This window comes from Scyliorhinus canicula, chromosome 5 (assembly GCF_902713615.1).
Source record: "Scyliorhinus canicula chromosome 5, sScyCan1.1, whole genome shotgun sequence".
In the NCBI taxonomy this organism is placed as follows: domain Eukaryota; kingdom Metazoa; phylum Chordata; class Chondrichthyes; order Carcharhiniformes; family Scyliorhinidae; genus Scyliorhinus; species Scyliorhinus canicula.
Genome location: NC_052150.1, coordinates 10,680,777 through 10,707,618, shown reverse-complemented (window position 1 = coordinate 10,707,618; position 26,842 = coordinate 10,680,777). Strand labels below are relative to the sequence as shown.

Here is a 26,842-nt window from a genome sequence, read left to right as displayed (position 1 = left end):
TGTGCTTTGCCCTTTTTGCACCCACTGGAGGGAAAATCAAGGACAGGAGGTCAATCATTTTTTTTTTTTTTAAATACGTGTTTCCAGTGCATCAGTGATACTGAAATGCAAAATTTCCCCAATCATTTAGTGAGTGACAATTTAGTGCCTTCTGTTTTTATTTCTGAGTATTGACCCATAGCCTGGCAGAGTAGAGCGTGCCAACCGGACCTCATTTTTGTAGAGCGCTGATTTGGTCCTGTTGAATTCCGCCCAGCGCTTGGCCAGGTCGGCACCGATGTCCTGGTACAAGTAGATGGGATGTCCTTCCCACCTGCACCCTCTCACGCTCTTTGCCCACCCCAGGATCCGCACTTTGTCCTGGTACTCATGCAGCCTCAGGGTTATCGGCCGCGGTGGTTCCCCAGCCCTGGCCACTGCCGCTGCCGAAGTCTACATATGCGGACTTGGTGAAGCCCTCCTTGTCGACCAGCTTCCCGAACATCAGTGCAATGTATTCTGTTGGGTACCTCCCCTCCGTTGCCTATGGCCACCCCACAATTCTCAGGTTTTTTTCGACACGGTCGGCTCTCCTGGTCGTCGAATTTATTCTTCAACCTCTTCCATGGAGGCTTTTTCAGGTCCCGTGTCATCGTTACCTGGGCCACTCGCCTCCGCTTCATATTGTCCATCGCCTCCCTCATGGAGGGGCCGTCGCGGCTTCCACTATCGCTTCAATGCTTGCTAGGGGGTCTTTTTATATCTCCTATAACTCCGTCTCAGGAGTTTGGAGGGGATGAAACACATCAATGTGTCCATCAGTGCCTGGGTCTGCGCTGGGAGCTCTTGAGAGGTCGACCGTCGCCGGTTCTGTGCCTCCACGTGCAGTTCCCTACTCCGAGGCTGAGGTTTCCCTCCCCTCGTCCTTACCTGCTTCTCGGTTGGGCGGCTGATTCTTTCCCATCCTGCTTGGCAGTGCGGTCAGTGGGGGGTTAGTCTGGGGATTAACAGTACTTTCGGTGCCTGTTTGTTGGGGTTAAAAGGCCTTAATCGATATTCTTAGATGAGAATCGCCTTCCTTGTGACCATGGCAGCCACCGGAAGTCCAATCACAACAATTTAAACCATAGCAGAAAAGGGTGCTGATTGGTTAGCAAGTCAATTCTGATTGGCTGAGGTGTGGCCCTGCATAAAACAACAGGGGGCAGTAGGTTTACCCAAGTTCCCTGGTAATTCAAAAAAGATGCAAGGCTTGAACATATTCCTTTTGTTTGCAGAGAATGGTTCCCTGCAGTATACAAACCTGATGAGTACACGATGAAAAGCTTCAGCAACATGTCTCTTTTCAGCAAGTTTTAAGTTCCGTCAGTTCTCAGTTGAATTGTTGCTGGCAGATGGGAAAGGACGAAACGCACGACCCCTTCACTCACAAGTATATCTGCTGGTCTAACAGCCGTGATCGTGAGTTCAAATCCCATCCTAGCAAGTTACACCATCGCACTGGGTAAATTCGGTACGGCCAGAGCTGCTGAGTGGTGACAAAAACCCAGCCATTTCAATCATGTCCACCAGCGCCTTCAGCCACACATTGAATGGGACTGGGTCAGGGTGGGAGAGTGGAGACATGGGGTTGAATGAATATCATGGAGAGTGTTATTGCTTTGTTCCCTTTGTGAATCAGCGAGTATTTATAGAACGTTCCCTTGGGAGATGTAAATGCAATGCGGTCCACGACAGAGTGGATTATCCATGGTCCGTGGACCGACGGACTCAATATCATTTCTCATCCCCAGTTTTTTCTTTTCAATGTTCCTGTTCTTATTCATTGAGCAATAAGCTTGTTACTTGATGCATAGGTTCGTGCATCCAGCATGCCTATTAACTAATTCAACCCCTCAGGACAAAGCTGGCTGTTAGCTTCGTTAATTGAATTAGGAATATTTGGATGTTTTTGGTGCATTAGTTTCCCGCTTAGCAAAATGAGCTATATCATTGCTGCAAACGAAATATGCACGATCAAACAATTCCACCTCATCGCAACAAAGAATCCTTTGCTCTTTAATAATGCTTCAAGCTCAGGGTCTGTGGGACATTGGGTAGCCCCCCTACCTCAGGGCCAGTCGGCAACGGCAAAGCACTACAGTACTTTGCCAAGCGTGATCACAGGGCAATCCATGCCCGAGAGGACGGTCCCCATAGTAGGAAGAGGCACTCCAAATTCAGAGGGCTAACAGCATCAGTGTGCATTATTTCCACTCCCTACATCATATTAAAGGGGAGGAAGTTTTGTTTTTGGCTATACCTGAAGTCACTGTGTACAGTTCAAAAAACACAATACTCCAGGTGTGGCCGCACTAACACCTTATACAATTGCAACATAACCTCCCTAGTCTTAAACTCCATCCCTCTAGCAATGAAGGACAAAATTCCATTTGCCTTCTTAATCACCTGTTGCACTTGTAAACCAACCTTCTGTGACTCATGCACTAGCACACCCAAGTCTCTCTGCACAGTGGCATGCTTTAATATTTTATCGTTTAAATAATAATCCCGTTTGCTGTTATTCCTACCAAAATGGATAACCTCACAATTGTCAACATTGTATTCCATCTGCCAGACCCTAGCCCATTCACTTAACCTATCCAAATCCCTCTGCAGACTTCCAGTATCCTCTGCACTTTTTGCTTTACCACTCATCTTAGTGTCATCCGCAAACTTGGACACATTGCCCTTGGTCCCCAACTCCAAATCATCTATGTAAATTGTGAACAATTGTGGGCCCAACACGGATCCCTGAGGGACACCACTAGCTACTGATTGCCAACCAGAGAAACACCCATTTATCCCAACTCTTTGCTTTCTATTAATTAACCAATCCTCTATCCATGCTACTACTTTACCCTTAATGCCATGCATCTTTATCTTATGCAGCAATCTTTTGTGTGGCACCTTGTCAAAGGCTTTCTGGAAATCAAGATATACCACATCCATCGGCTCCCCGTTATCTACTGCACTGGTAATGTCCTCAAAAAATTCCACTAAATTAGTTAGGCATGACCTGCCCTTTACGAACCCATGCTGCGTCTGCCCAATGGGACAATTTCTATCCAGATGCCTCGCAATTTCTTCCTTGATGATAGATTCCAGCATCTTCCCTACGACCGAAGTTAAGCTCACTGGCCTATAATTTCCTGCTTTCTGCCTACCTCCGTTTTTAAACAGTGGCGTCACGTTTGCTAATTTCCAATCCACCGGGACCACCCCAGAGTCTAGTGAATTTCGGTAAATTATCACTAGTGCATCTGCAATTTCCCTAGCCATCTCTTTTAGCACTCTGGGATGCATTCCATCAGGGCCAGAAGACTTGTCTACCTTTAGCCCCATTAGCTTGCCCATCACTCCCTCCTTAGTGATAACAATCCTCTCAAGGTCCTCACCTGCCATAGCCTCATTTCTATCAGTCACTGGCATGTTATTTGTGTCTTCCACTGTGAAGACCGACCCAAAAAACCTGTTCAGTTCCTCAGCCATTTCCTCATTTCCCATTATTAAAACTCCCTTCTCATCCTCTAAAGGACCAATATTTACCTTAGCCACTCTTTTTTGTCTTATATATTTGTAAAAACTTTTACTGTCTGTTTTTATATTCTGAGCAAGTTTACTCTCATACTCTATCTTACTCTTCTTTATAGCTTTTTTAGTAGCTTTCTGTTGCCCCCTAAAGATTTCCCAGTCCTCTAATCTCCCAGCAATCTTTGCCACTTTATATGCTTTTTCCTTCAATTTGATACTCTCCCTTATTTCCTTAGATATCCACGGTCGATTTTCCCTCTTTCTTCCGTCCTTCCTTTTTGTTGGTATAAACCTTTGCTGAGCACTGTGAAAAATCGCTTGGAAGGTTCTCCACTGTTCCTCAACTGTTCCACCATAAAATCTTAGCTCCCAGTCTACCTTAGCTAGTTCTTCTCTCATCCCTTGTAATCTCCTTTGTTTAAACACAAAACACTAGTATTTGATTTTACTTTCTCACCCTCCATCTGTATTTTAAATTCCACCATATTGTGATCGCTCCTTCCGAGAGGATCCCTAACTATGAGATCATGAATCAATCCTGTCTCATTACACAGGACAAGATCTAGGACCGCTTGTTCCCTCGTAGGTTCCATTACATACTGTTCTAGGAAACTATCGCGGATACATTCTATAAACTCCTCCTCAAGGTTGCCTTGACCGACCTGGTTAAACCAATCGACATGTAGATTAAAATCCCCCATGATAACTGCTGTACCATTTCTACATGCATCAGTTATTTCTTTGTTTATTGCCTGCCCCACCATATCGTTACTATTTGGTGGCCGATAGACTACTCCTATCAGTGACTTTTTCGCCTTACTATTCCTGATTTCCACCTAAATGGATTCAACCTTATCCTCCATAGCACCGATGTCATCCCTTACTATTGCCCGGACGTCATCCTTAAATAACAGAGCAACACCACCTCCCTTACCATCCACTCTGTCCTTCCGAATAGTTTGATACCCTCGGATATTTAACTCCCAGTCGTGACCATCCTTTAACCATGTTTCAGTAATGGCCACTAAATCATAGTCATTTACGATGATTTGTGCCATCAACTCATTTACTTTATTCCGAATACTACGAGCATTCAGGTAAAGTACACTTATGTTGGTTTTTTTACCTCTGTTTTGAATCTTAACATCTCCAGTTTTATTCCTTTTGTTATTACTGGGCCTATTCACTGAGCTCCCCTCAGTCACTGTACCTTGTACTGTCGCCCTTTTAGATTTTTGACTATGTCTTCTCTGCCTTGCACTTTTCCCCTTACTTCCTTTTGCTTCTGTCCCTGTTTTACTACCTTCCAACTTCCTGCATCGGTTCCCATCCCCCTGCCACATTAGCTTAAACCCTCCCCAACAGCTCTAGAAAACACCCCACCCCTAGGACATCGGTTCCAGTCCTGCCCAGGTGCAGACCGTCCGGTTTGTACTGGTCCCACCTCCCCCAGAACCGGTCCCAATGCCCCAGGAATTTGAATCCCTCCCTCTTGCACCATCTCTCGAGCCACGCATTCATCCTATCTATCCTGACATTCCTACTCTGACTAGCTCGTGACACTGGTAGCAATCCTGAGATTACTACCTTTGAGGTCCTACTTTTTAGTTTAACTCCTAACTCCCTGAATTCCGCTTGTAGGACCTCATCCCGTTTTTTACCTATATCGTTGGTGCCTATGTGCACCACGACAGCTGGCTGTTCACCCTCCCCCCCCAGAATGTCCTGCAGCCGCTCCGAGACATCCTTGACCCTTGCACCAGGGAGGCAACATACCATCCTGGAGTCTCGATTGCGCCCACAGAACCGCCTGTCTATTCCCCTTATGATCGAGTCCCCTATCACTATAGCCCTGCCATTTTTCTTCCTGCCCTGCTGTGCAGCAGAGCCAGCCACGGTGCCTGAACCTGGCTGCTGCTGCCTTCCCCTGGTGAGCCATCTCCCTCAACAGTATCCAAAGCGGTATATCTGTTTTGCAGGGAGATGACCGCAGGGGACACCTGCACTGCCTTCCTACTCTTGCTCTTTCTTTTGGTCACCCATTTTCTATCTCCCTCAGTAACCTTCATCTGCGGTGTGACCAACTCGCTAAACGTGCTACCCACGACCTCCTCAGCATCGCGGATGCTCCAAAGTGAGTCCATCCGCAGCTCCAGAGCCGTCAAGCGGTCTAACAGGAGCTGCAACTGAACACACTTCTTGCACGTGAAGGAGCCAGGGACAGTGGACGTGTCCCTGAGCTCCCACATCGCACACGAGGAGCATGACACGGGTCTGGGATCTCCTGCCATGTCTTAAACCCTAGGTAAACTTAAACAACTAGAATTTCAAAATAAAAATAAATAAATTAGACAATGAAAAGAAAAAGAGAGACTACCTAGGCTCGTGTTACCTGGAATAGAGAAGATTAAGAGGTGATTAGTGGAGGTTTTACGGGTAGGGGAGGAAAATAATTTTTCAACTTAGGGAGGGGAGATTGGCCCAGGGCAAAGAGAATTAACCTTAAAATCAGAATTAAATCATTCAGGACTAAAGTTTGGAAACTCTTCTTCGTGCAAAGGATCCATTTGCCAGTGAATTTTTACTGCTTGGGCTGGGAGGCTGATGGTCACTGTTTGGTCATCTTCTTGACGAAGGAGCAGGAATAGGCCATTCAGCCCTCGAGTCTGCTCTGCTAGTCAATAAGATCACAGCTGATCTGATGGTGGTATCAAGTCCACTTTCCACCTACTCCCGATAGCCTTTGACTCCATCGTTAGTTAAGAGTCCATCTACCCCACCCTTAAGAATATTCAGTGACCCTGCTTCCACCGCAGTCTGGGAATTCTGAAATTCCCAAAGGAAGACCTCCCCCCCCCCCCCCCCCCCCCCCCCCCATAAACGAACGACAACCCCGTCTCGCGACAGCGCACCTCCCGGTCAGCTGCGATTATCACCGATTGCAACCTAGCAACAGAGCGGAGTGGCAAAGTCCCACATTCAACCCTCCACAGCAAATCTGGACAACACTCAACTGCTTGAGGCTGGCCCAGGGACGATGTGGCCACTTTCTCCACAAGTGGAATGTAAATATCAGTTCAGATTGCGACTGTGGCCGTCCGCGTCAGACCGTCGGCCGTAACACTGAACTCCCGCCCTGGGAGATCCATTCAAGGGGCCATCACAACCCCATTCAGACTGTGCCGGCCGAAACCGCTGGCTGGGTGGTTAACCCACTTCCTCCCACAAACAAATTAAAATGCAAATGGAGGTAGAATTGTGGAACTCCCTTCCAAAAAGCTCAATTAATACTGTTAAATCAGAGGTCGGTAAACAAACCTAATAAAGGATATGAAGCTGAAGTGGGGTGGGTGGAATTAATAAGATACAAATTAGCCATGATCGCATTGAATGGTGGGCAGAACTGGCTCAAGGGGCTGAATGGCCTAATTTAGTTTGGTCTCAGGCACCTTTGCTCATTAACATCGTCGACTCCTGCCATCAGTTTGTGCCAAAGAATCGGGCGGTTTTATGGAGCCGCCACTCCTGCGTGGAGGAACTCCCTAATCGGCAGGTCTATTAACTACTTGAAATGCAAACCCTAAAATCCGAGAGGCGAAAAGACAACATTCTAAGTGAGAAACCTCACGACTTAATTTACAACCCACGCCGATGTTTATCACACCAACCGCCTGATGCACAGATTAAGGCTCCATTCTGACGTACAGATTTGAGCTTTTCTGGTCCGCTCAGCAAACACGGTAGTACTCGCAAACTCAAGCTGCAGGTTCATGCCCTCCCAATCAAAACGTTGTGACTTAGAGGCCGCGATTCTTCATTCCGGAGTCAAAGTGTTCCTGCCAGTGGAGAATCGAGTCTGGTCTCCGATGGCACTAGGATCAGTGCCCAAATGCCATTCACAGTCCATGGCCGGGCACATTTATGGACGGTGGAGACCACGCCTGATTCCATTAAAATCCCGGCACGGGCCACCATTTTGAATGGGCGGCTCAATCCCAGAGTCCAGCAGCAGGCCTCCCTCCCCCCCCCCCCCCAGACCGCAAAGCTTGACCGCCCCGATGACATGTCGGACCCCTCATCAAAAAGGGGTATCCTCACCCACCGCCCCCACCACGGGAATAATGGGTCACCCCCCCACACACTATTCATGCATGAGGGTTACCCGAACCCCCCTCAGTCTCTCCCCCCCCCTCAGCCCCCTCATACGTCACCCCCCCCATTCAGTGACCCCCGCTTTGGCCACCCCTTCAGTCCCAGCCCCCAGTATTGCAAATGGTGCACCGCCTTGGCACCTTGCCACCTACACCCTGGCAGTGACACCCATGCAAACGCGGTGAACCCCGTGAGGGGTCGAGCGAGTCAGGCCGTAGGTCTGCCACTGCCAACGTGCAGAAGGAGGGTCCCCTAAGGGTCCTGGGAGTTGGGTGGGTGAGGGTTGTGAGTGAGAGGTTGACCCCAGGAGCCCCCCCCCCCCCCACCCCTGGTTGCTCCTTCCAACCCTAGGCAACCTGAAGATCACCCTTGCCATGATGATCTCAGGCAGCCCTCTGCTCAACAGCATCCTCCTGGTACAACTTTTTCAACTCTTGAGGTGGCCTCCCCAGTCGCAACTGCTGTGCCTGACTGCTGAAGATTCAATGCAGGAACACTTTCTCTATCTACCTTTCACTAGCCTGTGATTGACAGCTTAATGGTTCAGACTCAGCTGCTTAGGACATTTCTTCAGTTATCTTTCCCTTCATGCTTGAATGGATCTCAAATGGCCTGCTTTGATGTGAACCACAATGCTTATAAACACTCTTGCCGTGATTGACATATCCTGACCACATGAAGGCAGCTAAGTGTTTTCAACTGTTCAAAAAGAGGAAGTAAAACCTGCCCTGTGGATTTCCCGCTGTGGGGGTCGGAGCAACACGCGCGGGGGTGCGGGGGGGGGGGCGGAGAGGAGAACTGGGTTTCCCGCTGAAGTACGCTGGTCGCTATTTTGCATTCACTCACTGGGGAGGGGCAGCAGCGTACTTCGTCTTGTGGCAGGGAACAGAGAACGGGAGCGGGTCTGGCGCCTGACGCCGATCCCGTTTATCTGCAGACGTTCCATTCTCCATCCAATCGGGATTCCCAATCCCAGCGGGGGTGAATGGAGAATCCCGGACAGAATCAATTGTACATCAGGGCCGGAATTCCCGGTCCCCAGCCGCGTGTTTGCTGGAGGCGAGATTCTCTCTTCCCGCCGCTAGTCAACGGGATTTCTCATGGAAGCCTCCCTATGCCGCCAGGAAACCCGGGAGAATCCCAAAGGCCGGAGAATTGCGGCCCATTTACATTTCTTATTGTTCCTTTCTGACTAATTCTCTCTCTCCATCTCTCTCTCTCTCTCTTTCTCTCTCTCTTTCACTCTCTCTTCTCTCTCTCTCTCTCTCAACCCAAACTTTCTTTCCCTCTCTTCATCGCACTTCACAACTAATTTGACTTTTATTCACCCTGTTCCCTCGTTATCATCCCTCTGTGTTCTCCAACTTTATTGGTTCCGGTGACCTCAACGTACCTCACTCCCAATTTCTGTGAAATCGGTGAAGGAGTTTGGCAAATTCTCAAGTGGGTGTATGATCTTGCGCTGTGCATTAACGAGGAGGCTTTTACCCAGGGAGGAGACAAATCCAACGGGGACAAGAACACCCTTTAAATCTCCCAGCAATTGTGATTCTGAAATGGGAATAACGTTTTCGAATTCGATAAATCGAGCAAGCCTGGAGCTTAAAAAAAAGTTATTTTATACGTTTGATGTCCAAGAATTGTTTGCATCTGCTCTCTTCATCTCCTCACCTGATAACAGAAATGAGCTTTGAACTGAATAGAAATCCGAATTTATCTATTAAGTACAGTCCCTGAATTAGTCTACACTTCACGCCCCATCTCATCTTTCTCACAGTTTCAACAAAACATAGTGATGCATTCACTCTGGCAATTCATATTTGATGTCCCTGCTGCTGCGTTATGTATGTTTAATTTATCTAAATGTAAATGACACAGGAGTCATCAGCCAATGTTCAATATGCTTTAGCCTGTGTATTCAGTTTGCCTGCTCAATCTCCCTCTATTATATACCTGTGTTCAATTATTCCAGGCCAAATCTTTGTGATGGTTTGCAAGGTTGGCTCTCGCTTTCTCTCAATCTTGCTTCCTCTTGCTCCATTACCCCTTTCCCTCCTTCAGTCTCTAATCTCAGCCTCACTCTCCATCTCTTTTTCAACCTCTGTCTCTCCTTCATCTGTCTCTCTCCCTGTCTTTCTCTGTGTCGCGCACACGTTTGTTATCAGCCTCTTTCCCTCCCTCTCTGTGTATCCCTCTTTCTGTTTCTCACTTTCCGTCTTTGAACGCTCCCAATTTCTCTGTCTCATGCATTTATTTTAATCATTTTTTTCTCCACCTGACTCTCGGCCTGTCTCTCCCTGCATGTCGCTCTCCCTTGTTTCCATCTTCACTCGCATGTTCTCCTTGTCCCTCTTTCTCTCTGTGTCTCTCTCTTTGTCTCTTTCATTCTAATCCACATTCCTCCCAAACCATCCCCAACCCCTTCATCAAGATCGTGGACTGGATTCTCCGCACCCTCGCGACTAACCCCCGGCCGGCTCAGGGGCGGAGAATTGATGTTCCCGTGAGAAATCGGGGGCCGGCACTGGGTCACCGATTCTGCAGGCCCCGAAAAGCGGCGAACTCGGGGAGCACGCCGCGCTGCCTGGGTGCCATTGCCAGAGGCCCCCACTCCGACATCCTCCACCCCCGACTGGCCGATTTCCCGACGGTGTGGAAGTAATGTGCTCCAGCCGGTCGGGATACTCGCCTGGCAGCTGTGGACTCAGTCGGCGGCCGACCTGGTCGGAGGCGGGCGGATCGGAGTCCGGAGGGGAGGGCAACATAGGCGGCCGGGGAATGTTCATGCGGGATTTGAGGGATGGGGTGCGGCCGATATGGGGGGGGGGGGTCTCTTTCTTGGGTCTGGCTCTGCGGTTCTGATCCGCCATGGAGCGCAGCGCGGCCGCTGGAGGCCGCTGTGCGCATGCGCGGAATCTGACCCTGAAGTACGGGGCCCCGTATCTGCAGAAAAAGCTGCTAGGTCTACACCGGGTCCCTGCTAGCCCCCTGCAGGGCTAGGAATTTGCGGCCCTTTCACGCCATTTTTTCTGGCGTGAAACTCCACCATTTTGACGCCGGCGAGGGGGCATAGCCCCAATAATGGAGAATCCAGCCCTGTGACATTTGAGCTTCCTCAGTAACCTATTGGAAACCGATGTTGCCCTCTGGTGGCTGGCTTACCCTACTGCAGCAATTCACTTCCTCTGGAATGTGTTCTCTGTGTGTGTGTGTGGGTGGGAGGGGGGAATACGAATCTGTTCTTTAGCTTTTTATACTACCATCGAATGGCTCGAGCACGTCACACATTACTTCTTAAGTGTCGTCGCTGTCATAAAGTAGGAAACACGGGAGCCAATTGGTGCACAGTAAGATCCCACAAACAGCGATGCGATAATGACCAGGTAATCTATTTTTAGCGATGTTAATTGAGGGATGAATATTGGCCAGGACACTGGGGATAACACCCTGCTTGTCTTTGAAGTAGTGCCACGGGATTATTTACATCCACCCGGGCAGGCAGATGGAGCGGAGGGCTTGCCAACCGTGAGTTGGTGGCTTCGTCACATGACTAGGCCCACGCTCATTGGCTGGGACATCCTTTCTTCTGACGTGCCAACTTCCTGTACCATTTGGAAAGCAGAGAGATGCGTTACCCAGCTGGGTGACGCTTGACTGTCGAACAGCTTGATTTTACTCCCCAATTTCAACATTTTTATCCCCGAGAAATGTTCAGAGAAAATGACAAGAAATTTACAATTTTTAACACCCTGATGACTTTTCTCCAGGGTTGCAGACAGCAATTCCCGGAGACTCCACGCCAATCCTGGATTGCTGGCAACCCTCGGGGTGGCAATGAAACATCTCACCCAAAGGATGGCTCCTGTCATGTTGCAGCATTCCCTCGGGATGGCCCTGGAGTGTCAGCCTCAGTTTTTATGCTCATGCTCTGGAACCATGCGACTCAGCCCCATGACTGAAAATGTCTCTCATTCACACCACCCGGCTCATTAACTCCTCCCTCGCCTTCCTGATGATGTCATTGAAAACTCACAGTGCCATTTGTGTCTGAGTCGGTCGCACTATGGCGAATCCTGCTTTGGAGACCATGAATTAGTCTTTTATAATCATCTTTATTATTGTCACAAGCAGGCTTACATTAACACTGCAATGAAGTTACTGTGAAAAGCCCTGAGTCGTCACATTCCGGCGCCTGTTTGGGTACACTGAGGGAGAATTCAGAATGTCCAAATTACCGAACAGCACGTCTTTCGGGACTTGTGGGAGGAAACCGGAGCACCCGGAGGAAACCCACGCAGACACAGGGAGAACGTGCAGACTCCGTACAGACAGTGACCCAAGCCGGGAATCGAACCTGGGACCCTGGAGCTGTGAAGCAACGGTGCTAACCACTGTGCTGCCCTTGAGTATATTAACAGAAAGTTTTGTATCCACAGCTCATAACTATGTATTTATATATGACAGAGGGTACAGATCTGGAGCTGATTCCCTCCTAGATCTTTATACATATTCCGTCCATCTCTACACTAACCCTGGTTTTGAGTCATGTGTTTTCTTCCATCACTGTGCGGACGGTACTGTACTCACTCGCACATTAACCCTGTACATACCAGACCCCTACTCCGGCAGCACTCTTTCCACTCAGCCAGAAGGTCATTGTGTTCAAGCTCAGTCCCAAAGAATTGAGCACAAAATCGAGGCCGAGGTTCCAGTGTGACACAGAGGGAGGGACAGACGTCCAGCTCCCAGGAAAAATGTGCAGTCAAGGCCCTGCCTCTCAAGCCGGATGTCAGAGATCCCATGGCACTGGGGCTTTGTGATTGGAGCAACGGAAATCTCACCCGCGTCCAATAGGGGCCAATATTATCCCTCAACCAACGTCACAAAAACAACCTGGGCATGATCACATTATGGGAGTTTACTGCGTGCAAATTGGCTGCTGCATTTCCTACGTTGCAACACTTCCAAAGTAGTTTGTTGGTTGCAAAATACTTTTGAACATCCCAAGGTTGTGCAAGGCCCTATATAAACGAAAGCCTTCACGTTGATTCAGTGTTGCAATCTATTCAAAAATCTACAGATGGGGAAAAATAAGCATTTGGCTGTTCCAGTTCTTCAGAAACATTTATAAATGCCATTATTACAAGGATAATCTTTCACGTAAAGCACAGCTGTTTTTTTTTTGGCTGTGGCAGCTGTTTTGTGTAACACAAAAGATGCTGATCCTTTGTGGTCTGAACTGATATCCTGTTTTTTTTTGTTACAGATTATTTCCCAGAGAAAGCTTTCTAAATCATTGTTGAAACATGGAAATACGGCAGGAAAGTCATCGATAACAGTAGGTGACTCCAGTGTTTAATATTACCCTTGGCGGGACCCACGGTGACATGTCCCCCCAGTTGGTCAGTGAGTCAATGCAGCCTTTGGAAAATCACAAGTGTTTGAAAATAACCAACCTGTCCCAAGTCAACCTCAAGAGTTTCCCCTTTCTTCCACCCTCCCCCCTCCCTCACTTTGACTTGAAGCACTAACAAAATCATTCCCTTGCAAGAGGATCCTGCTCCCAAGTTTTAAGATACGCAAAATCAATTCAACTCAAATTATATCAAATGGCATCAATATCTTTTCAAAAGGAAAAGATCCGGCATTTTAGCGAATGAAAGCTTTGAATGAAGTAATAATGCTGTTGATTCAAATGATACAATCATTGTGGCCAGATAACGGTAAGTGTGATAATGTGAGGATGATTGCAAATAATTGCAACTTTGTCAGAAGTCGCGGGTTGAATCTAATCATAGGGTCCTGCAAGCTCCAACATCTAACTGTCTGTTGTATTTAGGGATATCGTTACTTAAAATAAGGATCAGGAGTGGACTCAGCTGTCGTAAAGTGTGAACAGAAAACTAACTTATCTATTAAGAATCAACTTGTAAAATCTCAGCTGCACAAATCTAGTGAGAGCTTGGAGAAGCAGATTCAATCATAGAATTTGCAGTGCAGAAGGAAGCCATTCAGCCCATCGAGTCTGCATCGGCCCTTGGAAAGAGCACCCTACTAAAGCCCATGCTTTCCCCCTATCCCCGTAACCCTACCTAACCTTTTGGACACTAAAGGGGCAGTTTAGCATGGTCAGTCCACCTAACCTGCACACCTTTGGACTGTGGGAGGAAACCGGAGGAAACCCATGCAGGCACGGGGTGAAAGCACAAACTCCACACAGACAATCACCAGAGGCTGGAATTGAACCCGGGACCCTGGAGCTGGGAGGCAGCAGTGCTAACCACCGTGACGCCCCAAGAGTTGTCTTGCAGGGGCCGGGGATCGAACCCAGGCCTCCCGCTGGGCAAGCGAGAATTCTGCCACTGAACCACCAATGCAAACCACAAAGGCAGGGCAACTTGACAGAGAGCGGAGAGAGTCAGCACACGGCCTGATGCTGAAACCCGGGATTGAACCAGGGACCTTTAGATCTTCAGTCTAACGCTCTCCCAACTGAGCTATAAGTACCAGAAAGGGCAGCACGGTGGCACGACGGTTAGCATGGTTGCCTCACGGCGCCGACGTCCCAGGTTCGATCCCGGCTCTGGGTCACTGTCCGTGTGGAGTTTGCACATTCACTCCGTGTCTGCGTGGGTTTCGCCCCCACAACCCAAAGATGTGCTGGGTCGGTGGATTGGCCACGCTAAATTGCCCCTTATTGGAGAAAATGAATTAGACACTCTAAATTTATAAATTTAAAAAGAATAACTACCAGAAGGGGAAATTATTATAATCGATTGTTTCATTGGGAAAGAGATATCATGGCAGCAGGTGGCAAACTGTGAAGCTGCTACAACCAAAAGCATCATGATGCTAAACATAGTCATACAAACCATTGAAATAAAAATGTGGTTTCAAATATTAAAGGATTGCACAATTATGAACATTTCAGTATACAAATAATGACAATATGTTGCAGGCTGCAGGTCTTAATTTACAAGACAAAAATGAAATTTATTCTGCGTTTTGTATTGAAATGCTTGGTCAGGCTGGATTCATTAAATTCTCAATCATTTGCATACGGTTTCTGAGTTTTCTAAAGCAGTGGATTGGGCTGTTTATTCATTCTATATCTGATTTACAGTATGGTGTCTTTTCTCTTTGACTTTGTCGCCCATTTACTTCTGCCTGGTTGTGGTAAGGGACAATGGGCAACGGGAGGTGGCATTTAAGAGTTCAGACGGAACATTTTCCACCTTTTAGGAAGGGAACACATATTCGGTTATTTGATGGCTATTTGTCAGCTTGGGGACGCGTTGTCCAGGGTCAGTTTCGGTCCCTGTTTCCCCACTGCTTTAGAGTTTGTTCACGGTAAGTCGGGCACTCCAAACCAGCACGGCCCATTCGCCAGTGGCTCTTACGTAACAGGTGAATGCAGTGAGTCGGTCAGCCTGAGACGGGTTGTGATGCTGGGGAAGATGTGGCACACGCAGCCTTCCACTTGCTCGGCAGGTTCTCTGAATCCAGGTGGCAATTGCAAAGAGCCAGCACAGGCCGAATGGGCTGAATGGCCACCCGCTGTGCGGCATCATTGTTTGAATCAAATGGCCTGATTTTACATGATGTATAAATCTTTCTGAGCGAAGGCTTTTCTCAATACGCCTTACAATGGCTTTCTGATTTAAAGGTCAATGTTCTGATTCCAGCATTAGAAAATCTCAATCAATAAATGGGTCGCAGGCGAAAAGCTGTGATTTTCTGAGTGAGTTTGCTGGCCCAGACCTGACATGACTGATTTGGCCATTTAACAGGTGGAATGAAGTTCTAGTTATACCTCTTGTTGAAATGTTAATTTAAGCCCAAGCAAACCTGCTCATTGCTGCAGGCGTTCCTCAGGAGAGTGTCCTAGCCTCAACCATCCTCAGCTGCTTCATCAATGACCCCCCTTCCATCATAAAGTCAGAAGTGGAGATTTGCGCTGATGATTGCACAATGTTCAGCACCATTCACAGCTCCACAAATAATGAAGCAGTCCATGTCCATATCCAGCAAGACCTGGGTAACATTTTGGTTTGAGTTGTGAAGTGGCAATTAATATTGGTGTCAGCGACCATCTTCAATAAGAGATCATCTAACCATCTACACCATCACCATCACAACATCCAAGAGTTACCATTGACCATGAACTGAACTGAGCTAGTGATATAAATACTGGGGCAGGTCAGAGGTTAGGAATTCTGCAGTGAGTAACTCACTGCTTGGCTCCTCAAAGCTTGTCCACAATCTACAAGGCAAAGGTCAGGAGTGTGATGGAATACCCTCCACTTGTCTGAATGACTCTCAAACTCTCAAAGACTCTGGACTATCCAGGACAAAGCAGTCCCCTTGATTGGCATCCTATCTATCACCTTCAACATTCACTCCCTCCCCCCCCCCGACGCACAGCGACAGCAGTGTGTACCATCTACATGATGCAATGCAGCAACGCGCCAAGATTCTTTTGGGATTACCCAAACCCGCCACCTTTACCACCTGGAAAAACAAGAGCAGCTGGCACATGGCAACACCACCACCTGCAAGCTCCCCTCCAAGTCACTGACCAGCCTCAGTTGGAAATATATCGGCCGTTCCTTCACTGTCGCTGCATCAATATCCTGGAGCACCCTCCCTGACAGCACGGTGGGTGTGCTTACACACAGCACACAGACTGCCGCGGTTCATGAAAGCGGCTCACCACCACCTTCCCAAAGGGAGCGGATGGCGATAAATCTGACTCTGCTGGCGACATTCACCTGCCAATGTATGAAAGAAAACCTGCCAATGCCGGTTCTGTCTGTTGGGCGACAGGGCGGAAGGGGAAGAAAAGTAACAAAGGAGAGAGAAATAGACAAGAATGCCACAGTGACTTTCGGTCTGTCAAATTGCTCCCTCTATGACCAGGTGCCAGAATAACTGTCAGCAGCATTATCTCATGCTTAACGCATGAAGCTCAAATTCCTCGGCCTGCTATTAAGCAGAGGGGTTAACGTTTTGCTTGAAATGGATTCGGGAGGAATTTTATATAAATAGTTAGACAACAATATCATTAACACTAATTTCCAGCTTTATGGAATTATCAGATAGAGATGAGCAATTCTCTTGACTTCAGTGACTCCCGTGCTGGCCTGTGACCCAGCCCCCCCCCCCCCCCCCACGCCCCCCACCCTCACCCTCTGACCAACCCATCACACCGTTGTTTTGTGTGGTTTGACCAGTCACTTCCACAAGAGATAGGCAGTTGAATTATTCAAACCAAATCTCATGAGTAAAGCTGAGCCTGATCTAAATTTTGGGACTGTTGAAAGGTGAAATGTCCCAATCCTGATTCTTGGGGCCTCGTTTACAAAGAGCTGGCAAACACTCACACATCTCACCCACCTGCCACCTCACCCACCTGCCACCTCACCCACCTGCCACTTCACCCACCTGCCACCTCATCCACCTGCCACCTCACCCACCTGCCATCCCACCCACCTGCCACCTCATCCACCTGCCACCTCACCCACCTGCCACCTCACCCACCTGCCACCCTGCCACCTCACCCACCTGCCACCTCACCCATCTCAACAACCTGCCACCTCACCCACCTCATCCACCTGCCACCTCACCCACCTGCCATCCCACCCACCTGCCACCTCATCCACCTGCCACCTCACCCACCTGCCATCCCACCCACCTGCCACCTCATCCACCTGCCACCTCACCCACCTGCCATCACACCCACCTGCCACCTCACCCACCACACCCACCTCTACCCTACCAAGCCCATCCATTCACTTATTCACCCATCCACTAACATCCATTCACTAATCTGCAAAGACCATACAGTAGCTAGTGCTGTATAACGGGCTGAGTCCTGTATTCCCCTGATTCTACTCTGCTTCGAGTTAGTTCCCTGGGGGACTTCGCGCAGCACCTTTCTGCAGAAATTGGGCTCGTGAAGGTCCTGGTTGAAATATGCAGCAGATCCAATTCAGCAGGAATTTTCAATCACAGGCACAATCCAATGATCACGGTCGCTACACCAAAGATACGAGTCAATGTGATCATGACCAGATCACCCAGCTTTTTTGTCCGATGTTGATTGAGGGATGAATATTGACCAGCACACTGTGCCTAGTTTTCAAAATAGCACCATGGGATCACATATCCACCTGAGAGGGAGGATAGGGCCTCAGTGGAACAACTTATCTGAAAGGCAGCGTCTCCAACAGTGCATAGTAACTAATTATTAATAAATATGGCAAAAGGAAAGTAGCCCCAGTAATGGGACTATCACTGAAGCTGACCTTCATTATTGTAAACATCCAGCTAGTTCACAAAGGTCCTTTCCAAGAGCTGGGAGGTGGAATTCAGCACTTCCTCAATCGGTATGGTACATGATGGACCAAATGGCCTCCTTTGGTCTCATGGATTTTCTGAGATTCTAGAATTGTACAGTGGTTAGCACTGTTGCTTCACAGCGCCAGGGTCCCGGGTTCGATTCCCCGCTGGGTCACTGTTTGTGCGGAGTCTGCACGTTCTCCCCGTGTCTGCGTGGGTTTCCTCCGGGTGCTCCGGTTTCCTCCCACAAGTCCCAAAAGACGTGCTGTTAGGTAGCTTGGACATTCTGAATTCTCCCTCCGTGTATTTCATCCACGGGACTTGAGGATGTTTTTGTTAGAGAGGAGAAGGCTGAGAGGTGACTTAATAGAGACATATAAGATAGTCAGAGGGTTAGATAGGGTGGACAGTGAGAGTCTTTTCCTCGGATGGGGATGACCAACACGAGGGGACATAGCTTTAAATTGAGGGGTGGTAGATATAGGACAGATGTCAGAGGCAGTTTCTTTACTCAGAGAGTAGTAGGGGTGTGGAACGCCCTGCCTGCAACAGTAGTAGACTCGCCAAATTTAAGGGCATTTAAGTGGTCACTGGATAGACATATGGATGAAAATGGAATAGTGTAGGTCAGATAGGCTTCAGATGGTTTCACAGGTCGGCGCAACATCGAGGGCCGAAGGGCCCGTACTGCGCTGTAGTGTTCTATGTTCTATGTATCCAAACAGGCGCCGGAGTGTGGCGACTAGGGGATTTACACAGTAACTTCATTGCAGTGTTAATGTCAGTCTACTTGTGACACTAACAAAGATTATTATTATTATTCAGTCTGTTGGGGGGGGGGGGGAGGAGCGTATCACTGGGTGCAACTATATCGCTGAATTTTCAGAAGAAGCTTAATAAGCCACCACGTAGAGAACGGTTACTGGGTAGTTACAGACCTTGAATCTTGCTGAAAAAAGGGACACGCTGTTGAAGCTTTTCACCTCACACTCATCAGGACAAATAGCAGAATTGCATCGATCGCTGCCAAGGGCACTTTCCCGATGGTAAATCCTCAGCTGACCAGAGTTGACTTACCAACTAATTGAGATGAGCTTCACATTCCAGATTTATTAATTACATTTATATTTCGCCAGTTGCCAGGGTGGATTACAAACCTGTTCCCCCTGAAGATTAGCTTTGGCTTTGAGATGACTAGTCCTTTTCTCCTGCAGTATAAATTGTTGTTTGAAATGTGGGATTCTTGCATTCATCGTGATGGGTGCAAGGTGAAAAAGCTCCAGCAAAATCTCATTCACTTTGCAGCAATAAAAACTAATTGACATAAAAGGAATGTAGTCCTATGGATTGAACAATGAGGATGGGCCAAAGCGCCAGGAGAAATGGATATCTTGCAGTTTGGCACAATCAATGAGAGCACCTCCCAGCTACGACAAGCATCCCTACTCAGTGAGGGAGCACATTGGGGATACGAGGGAGCAGCCGGCTGCCGCTATAATTGTCCCATTCCCGCCGGGAGGAAATCGGGACCCGCAGGGTCGCTGGACCTCTCGCTGGAGGCTTGTTTCCATCATTTCTGCCTCGCCCGCCTGCCTGTCGTCGCAGCCTGCGCCTCAGAATGACCTGCTGACAACATCTGGAATGGGGACAGCTGCACCGGGAGAACCAAGCTTTGTCACAGCTTGACCATTTCCTCCTGCTGAATGATTTAAAATCACCTCGGGGAACATCTGTCACATCAGGCAGTTTGCAGTGCAGCCTCTCAGCACACAGGGATGGCGCGTCCCAAAGCTTTTCCCACCGTGACCCTGTCTCAATAGGTGAGAGTTGCTGTGGGAGTGGGGTGGAGGGGTGGGGGGGTGGGGGGTTGGGGGGGGGGGGGTGGGGGGAGGCAGAGTTAGCCACTGCACTGCTGTGGGTCTGGAGTCACACGCGTGCTAGACCAGATCTGAATGGTGGGGCGTCCCCCTCTCCTCGAGGGCAGCAGCAAACCAAGTGGGCTTTTACGACAACCGGCGATAGTTTCAGGGTCACAATTACTGAGACCAGCTTTCAATTCCAGATTTATTTATCAACGGAACTTAAATTCCGTCAACTGCCCTGGCGGGACTTGAACCCATGTCCCCGGAGCCTTAATCTGGGCCTCTGGATTACTAGCTGTAAACCCCCGCGAGAGCTCCGTGGACGATACGATTGACCTCCCCCGTAGGGTTCACCATGTACGAGCTCCCCCGCTAAGGGGCGGAGGTCCATCAACGGGCTCGTTAATTCCATTAGATTAAAGCGAGCCCAGGCCGGAGCCGAGATCTCAGAATGGTCCCCGGCTGGGACCTGGGCTATTGCTTTGCATATACCTATCCTCATCGAGAGTTGGAAATAAACCACTTTGACTCTCCTTTTCCGGGATCTTCCTTGATTATAATCCTAATCCAGTAACTTCACCAAGATGCCGCCATCTCCCTGCAAAGGACATAAAGATGTCAGGATTATTCCCTGACCTCTAATCAGCCTGAAAGTTGGGATGATGGCATTTACATCTGAACTGTTGCGGATCTTTATGGGGATGGTGACCCAGTGACAATGAAGGATGGTACGTGATTTGGAAGTGGTGGGTTTTTTTCCCGCAGTGGTGGAAGTGACAGGGCAGGAAGGTGCTTTGAAATAACCGGTGTGAGTTACTGCAGTAACTCCATTTAGATGCTGCAGTCACAGAGCCTTGATGTTGAAGAGCAATAGTCATTAAAGCCAAGTGACAATGTTAGTCAAGACAAAAGCCCCCCCCCCTGGTGGCGTCAATCTTGTGTGGGGCTATGCTGCCTCCATCCTGGTACCAATCCTGGAATTACGCAGGAGGGCTTGCTCGACTGGGGAAAATATGCCGGAATGCCATGGACAGAGGTTAGGTACAGTGGATGTTCAAAGAGATTTGGGGGTTCGGATGCATAGGTCCTTAAAATGCCAGGAACAAGTGCAGAAAATAATCAAAATGGCTAATAGAATGCTAGCTTTTATATCTAGAGGACAGGAATATAAAGGCACAGGGATTATGCTGCAGCAATACAAAACCCCGGTTAGACTCCACTTGCAGTCACTGAGAGTAGTTCTGGGCACCACACCTTAGGAAGGATATTTTAGGCTTGGAGGGAGTGCAACGTGGGTTTACAAGATTAAGCATTGGCCTGATCGAAGTATTTCAGATATTAACAGGGAGAGACAGGATAGATAAAGATCAGGGGCGAAATTCTCCGACCCCACGCAGGGTCGGAGAATTGGCGGGAAGCGGCGTTATTTCCGCTCCCGCAGGTTTTGTAATTCTCCCGCCGGTCAAAAACCGGCGTTGTGCAAATCCCGCCGGCAGCCTGTGAAAACAGCTGGCGCCGGCGGGATTTCATTTGTTAAAAAACTTACACAAGTCCCGCCGCTGGGAGGCCTTCTCCCGCCGCCGAGGTTTAAACCACCTCTGAAACGGCGGGCACAGCGGCGCGAGCGGGCCCCCGGGGTCCTGGGGGGGCGGGGGGGCGATCGGACCCGGGGGGGTGCCCCCACGGAGGCCTGGCCCGCGATCGGGGCCCCCCGCTCACTCCGCGGGGCAGTGCCGTGGGGGCACTCTTTCTCCTTCCGCTCCGCCACGGCCTCCGCCATGGCGGACGCGGAGGAGAACCCCGCATCGCGCATGCGCCGGCAGTGACGTCAGCGGCCAGCTGCCGCTGACGTCACTGCCGGCGCATGCGCCGACCGCCGAAAGCCTTTCGGCCAGCCCCGCTTCCGACGGCGCCGGGTGTTTGCGCCAGTCTTCTGGTGCAAACTGCTCCGGCGCGGGGCTGGCCCCCAAAGGTGGGGAGAATTCCCCACCTTTGGGGAGGCGCGACCCCTGAGTGGTTGGCGCCACTCCCCTACGCCGGCACCCTCCGTCACGCCGGGTAGGGGAGAATCCAGCCCCAGGAGTGGGTTCTCCCCTACCCGGTGGGGCAGAGGTCCCGGCGGGACAGAGTGGCGTGAACCACTCCAGCGTCGGGCCGCCCCAAAGGCGCGGAATCCTCCGCACCTTCAGGGGCTAGGCCGGCACCGGAGTGGTTTGCGCCGCACCGGCCGGTGGGGAAGGGCCTCCGCCGGCCGGCGTGAGTTGGCGCATGCGCGGGAGCGCCAGCGTGTGCTGGCATTATCCCAGTGCATGCGCGGGGGGGGTCCATCTCCACGCGGCCATGGCGGAGGACTAGCAGCCGACGCGGAGGAACAGAGTGTCCCCACGGCGCAGGCCCGCCCGCGGATCTGTGGGCCCCGATCGCGGGCCAGGCCACCATGGGGGCACCTCCCGGGGCCAGCTCCCCCCACGCTCCCCCGAGGACCCTGGAGGCCGCCGGCGCCGCCAGGTCCCGCCGATAAGGACCTACTCTAATTTACGCCGGCGGGACCAGCAAAAAAACAGGCGGCCACTCGGCCCATCGCGGGCCGGAGAATCGCGGGGGGGGGGGGGGGGGGGGGGGGGGGCTGTCAGCGGCCGCCAACCGGCGCAAATCCCAGCCCCGCCAAATCTCTGGCGCCGGAGAATTCGGCAGGCGGCGGGGTTGGAGAATCCTGCCCAAACTATGTCCACCACTTGGCAATACTTAAACAAGGGTCATAGTCTAGAAATATGGGCTAAACCATTCAGGAGAGATGTTAGCAAGAACTTCCTCACTCAAAGGGTGGTAGAGGTTTGAAACTCTCCCACAAACAGCAGTTGAAGCTAGTTCAGTTGTCAATTTTAAATCGGAGATAGATTCATGTTGAGCAAAGATATTAAGCGATATTTGGCCAACGGCAGGTGTAGGGAGTTGGGTCACAGATCAGCCATGATCTCATTGAATGGTGGGACAGGCTTGAGGGGCTGAATGGCCTACTCCTGTTCCTCTGTTGCTATAAGTGTGAAGTCAATCTGAGAGAACAGAAGACTGCACACGTCAGTCTTGTACAGTTTATAAATTGGAATTGCCCAGAATATTCAACATTTCCCAACTTTCCTGATGGGGTCTCACTTGCAAACTGGAGCTGCATTACTAGGGTTGAATTTTATCATCGCGTCAGGGGTCCTGATGAAGGTCCAGAAAACCGCGGGCCACCCCATCCAGACCATTTGTGAGACTGCCCCCAGTTAAATTTCTCCAGGGACTGGAGACCAATTGGTTGTTGTTGGGCTGCTGTGCCCTTTACAGAATGGCCACCCACCCAGAGAAGCTGCCAGCCAATGACAGCGCCACCGGGAGTGATGGCCACTGCTGAGTTTATCTGGAAGGCGGGGAGGCAATGGGAGCCCACTAGCCAGGTAATTGGGGTCGGGGGGGGGGGGTGGGGCACTGGGACCAGTCAGGCAGCCAGAGGCCTGGTGATGTGGAGGAGATGTTGTGTTGTTACATAGATGCATAGAACATGCAGTGCAGAAGGAGGCCATTCGGCCCATCGAGTCTGCTTAAGCCCTCACTTCCATCCTTCCCCATAACCCAATAACCCCTCCTAACCTTTTTGGTCACTAAGGACAATTTATCATGGCCAATCCACCAAATCTGCACATCTTTGGACTGTGGGAGGAAACCGGAGCACCCGGAGGAAACCCACGCAGACACGGGGAGAACGTGCAGACTCTGCACAGACAGTGACCCAGTGGGGAATCGAACCCGGGTCCCTGGCACTGTGAAGCAACAGTGCTAACCACGTGTGGTAGGTTCTTCCCTGTTGGTGAGGGCAGGTGACACCCACTGTATATGGCTGCCAGGATTCACCAGGTAGTCTTCCTCACCAGACAGAGACTCTGGTAAAATGCCAGTGCTGGTGAGAATAGGTCTTGAAGTGGCTCAGGTAGTCTCTGGGTAAGAGGGCGGTCCTCCAACTCCCCCTCTTCCAGATCTTCCACCTTCCAGCCCATTCCCCAGCAACCCACCCTTTACCATTCCCAATTAATTTGCATGACCCATGTGGGTTCCTTTGGGTTCCGTCCTCTTTTGACCCTTCACCAGGGAATAGCCTTCAATGGCAAACATCTTTGGCACATTCCTGCGGCAGAATCCTTAAATTTAGCATCGGGAGGCGCAATAGTGCCAATATATCTCTGCTTTGTCACTGTGAACAGACACGTCCAGTTCGCACCATCACTGCAACTTCCGCTTCAACATCGAACAGTTGCCCTTTGAACCCAGACAGCCACCATTGAGCTGTCTCTTCTGTGGCAGCAGCTTATACAAAATTCATCTGCCTCGCCAGGGAGACACACAAACTGTAGCAGAGCGCGCCTCTGAGCTGCTGCTGCTCAGCGTGGCAAGAGAGATCCACGGCATTTTCACAAATTCACAAAATCAGGCTTGTGTGGCCAGAGTTTGAATCTCGTACTGTACTCAGGAGAAAATGTTGAGCCGGGGAGCTGTTTACAGATGCAAACTGCAGTCTTTTAAGTCAGCCTGTGATCAATCATTAATACTCTCCACCCTGCTTTCCCATCTGTCACTTCTATTCAATCTGAGCTGCCTCCTGATGAGCCAGTGATATTTTCAGCTCGTTGCTCGCCCTCCCTCCCCGTCTTGGGTTTTTAAAATGGATATCTTGGCAGTGATCCCTCGTGTGAATGAAAGTGGAGGACGTTGGTGCTGAGGGGTGGGATGTTTATGTCCAATGTTGCACCCAGCAATCCCAGGTCCCAGTTGAGCTTTGTCCCCACTTTGCTGACTTATTCCCACTTCGGCAAAGCAGCGCCGACTGTGGGAATCCCCACTTGCCCAACCAACCATCCTTCCGGCCTCCTGGAGCCAGGTTGATGTGAGGAGCCAAACTTTGGGCCTTTTTCCTTCCCCCTTAGTCGCTGGAGTGGCAATATTCAGACCTTCATATAAATGTGTTCACTAATGGGGTGGCACAGTGAGACCCAGAGTAAGGCTCTGGGGACCCGGGTTCAAATCCCACCACGGCAGCTGGGGCAATTTGAATTCAATAACAATCTGGAATTAATAGTCTAACGATGAACCACAGAGCCATGTACAATTGTTCTGGTTCAGTACATAGAAACATACATAGAAAAATAGAAGCAGGAGGAGGCCATTCGGCCCTTCGAGCCTGCTCTGCTATTCATTATGATCATGGCTGATCATCAAGTCCAATACCCCGATCCCGCCTTCCCCCCATATCCCTTGATCCATTTAGCCCCAAGAGCCATAGCTAATTCCTTCTTGAAATTGCACAATGTTTTGACCTTCACTACTTCCTGTGGTAGCGAATTCCACAGATTCACCGCTCTCTGGGTGAAGAAATTTCTCCTCACCTCAGTCCTAAAAGGTTTACCCCTTGTCCTCAAACTTTGACCCCTAGTTCTGGACTCCCCCACCATCGGGAACATTCTTTCTGAATCTACCCTGTCTAATCCTGTTAGAATTTTATTAGTTTCTATGAGATCCCCTCTCACTCGTCTAAATTCCAGTGAATGTAATCCTAACCGACTGAGTCTCTCCTCATACAACAGTCCCGCCCTCCCAGGAATCAGCCTGGTAAACCTTTGCTGCCCTCCCTCCATAACAAGAACATCCTTCCTCAGATAAGGACACCAAAACTGCACCCGATACTCCAGGTGTGGCCCCACCAATGCCCTATACAATTGCAGTAAAGCCTTTAACGGAAGGAAATCTGGTGTCCTTACCCGTTCTGGCCTACCCGGGACTCCAGACCAAATACCCACTGAAATGCCACCCAGTTCATGGGCAATAAATATCAGCTTTGCCAGCGACACCCAGATCCCAGGAACAAGTAAAAAAAAAATTAAATGTGACAGGAAGACCTAATCCCATTTAAAAAAGAAAATCACCCATGTTTATTAAAATCCTCATGGATCTCGATATTCTGCACTTGAAACGCCACAGCACATAAGGCTACGGGCCAAGTGCTGGAAAATGGGATGAGAGTAGGTCGACTCATAGAGGTTTACAGAATGAAAACAGGCCCTTCGGCCTAACTTGTCCATGCCGCCCAGTTTTTACCACTAAACTACTAAGCTAAGCTAAACTAAGCTGAAGTAGAAAGGTGCCTGATGGCCGATGCAGACATGATGGGCCAAAGGATCTCTTTTTAATGCTGTAAAACTCCACACACACGGAGTTAAGGCACAATGAGGTAAACTGAGTTTTCAAGCATTGCCTCCGCTACGTTACACTGGCATAAACCCAGACCTGGGGCGTGATTCTCTGTCCCGTGCACGTTCCCGCCGGAAGCGGGATTCTCCGTCCCGCCATCGGGCCAATGGGGTATCCCATTGTGGGCAGCCCCACGCCGTCGGGAAATCCCTGGGCGTGGGTGCGGCGCCGGCGTAACGGAGAATCCCGACAGCGGAGAATCCAGCCCCTGGGGTTTCAAAGCTCAAAAAGCCTATTTCAAGCAGAGTAGAGAAGCTTTAACTTATCCTGTCCACTCAACGCTGCAACCAATAGGAATCTCAGGATTATCACATTCAAAACCACTTTTACAGCCCTGATGTTAATTATCCCGGCGTGAAAGACATGTCACACAACCGCAAATGATAGTCATCTTTGATTTGAAATCACTCCACTGCCTCACCTCCCACAGTCTCTGTAATGTCCCCCAAATTGCTGACTCCGTGATCTATGCACTCCTCCAATTCTGGGCTTTTGGACATCGCTGATTTTGAAACCTTTTGTTGCTCAGGGTCTAAGCTCTGGGAATTTATAGCCACCATTTCCCTCTTCCTTTCTCTTCTGCTTTAAGATATTGCCTAAAACCAATGTCTTTGGCCAAACGTTTGGTCAGTTGTCCATGCGTCACATTGCGT

At 49.8% G+C, this 26,842-nt stretch overlaps 1 protein-coding gene and 1 non-coding gene across 2 annotated transcripts in view; one reads left to right on the top strand and one right to left on the bottom strand.

Moving 5' to 3' along the window:
• The window catches only part of cpne4b (copine IVb), a 469,926-nt gene that overhangs the window by 252,143 nt on the left and 190,941 nt on the right, over window positions 1–26,842 (top strand). The window contains exon 4 of the mRNA XM_038796566.1: window positions 12,971–13,042. Coding sequence (XP_038652494.1) covers window positions 12,971–13,042 — 72 coding nt within the window. The remainder of the gene's footprint in view (window positions 1–12,970; window positions 13,043–26,842) is intronic.
• On the bottom strand, window positions 14,139–14,209 carry trnaf-gaa. Its single transcript has one exon. It is a non-coding gene; the product is annotated as a tRNA-Phe (tRNA).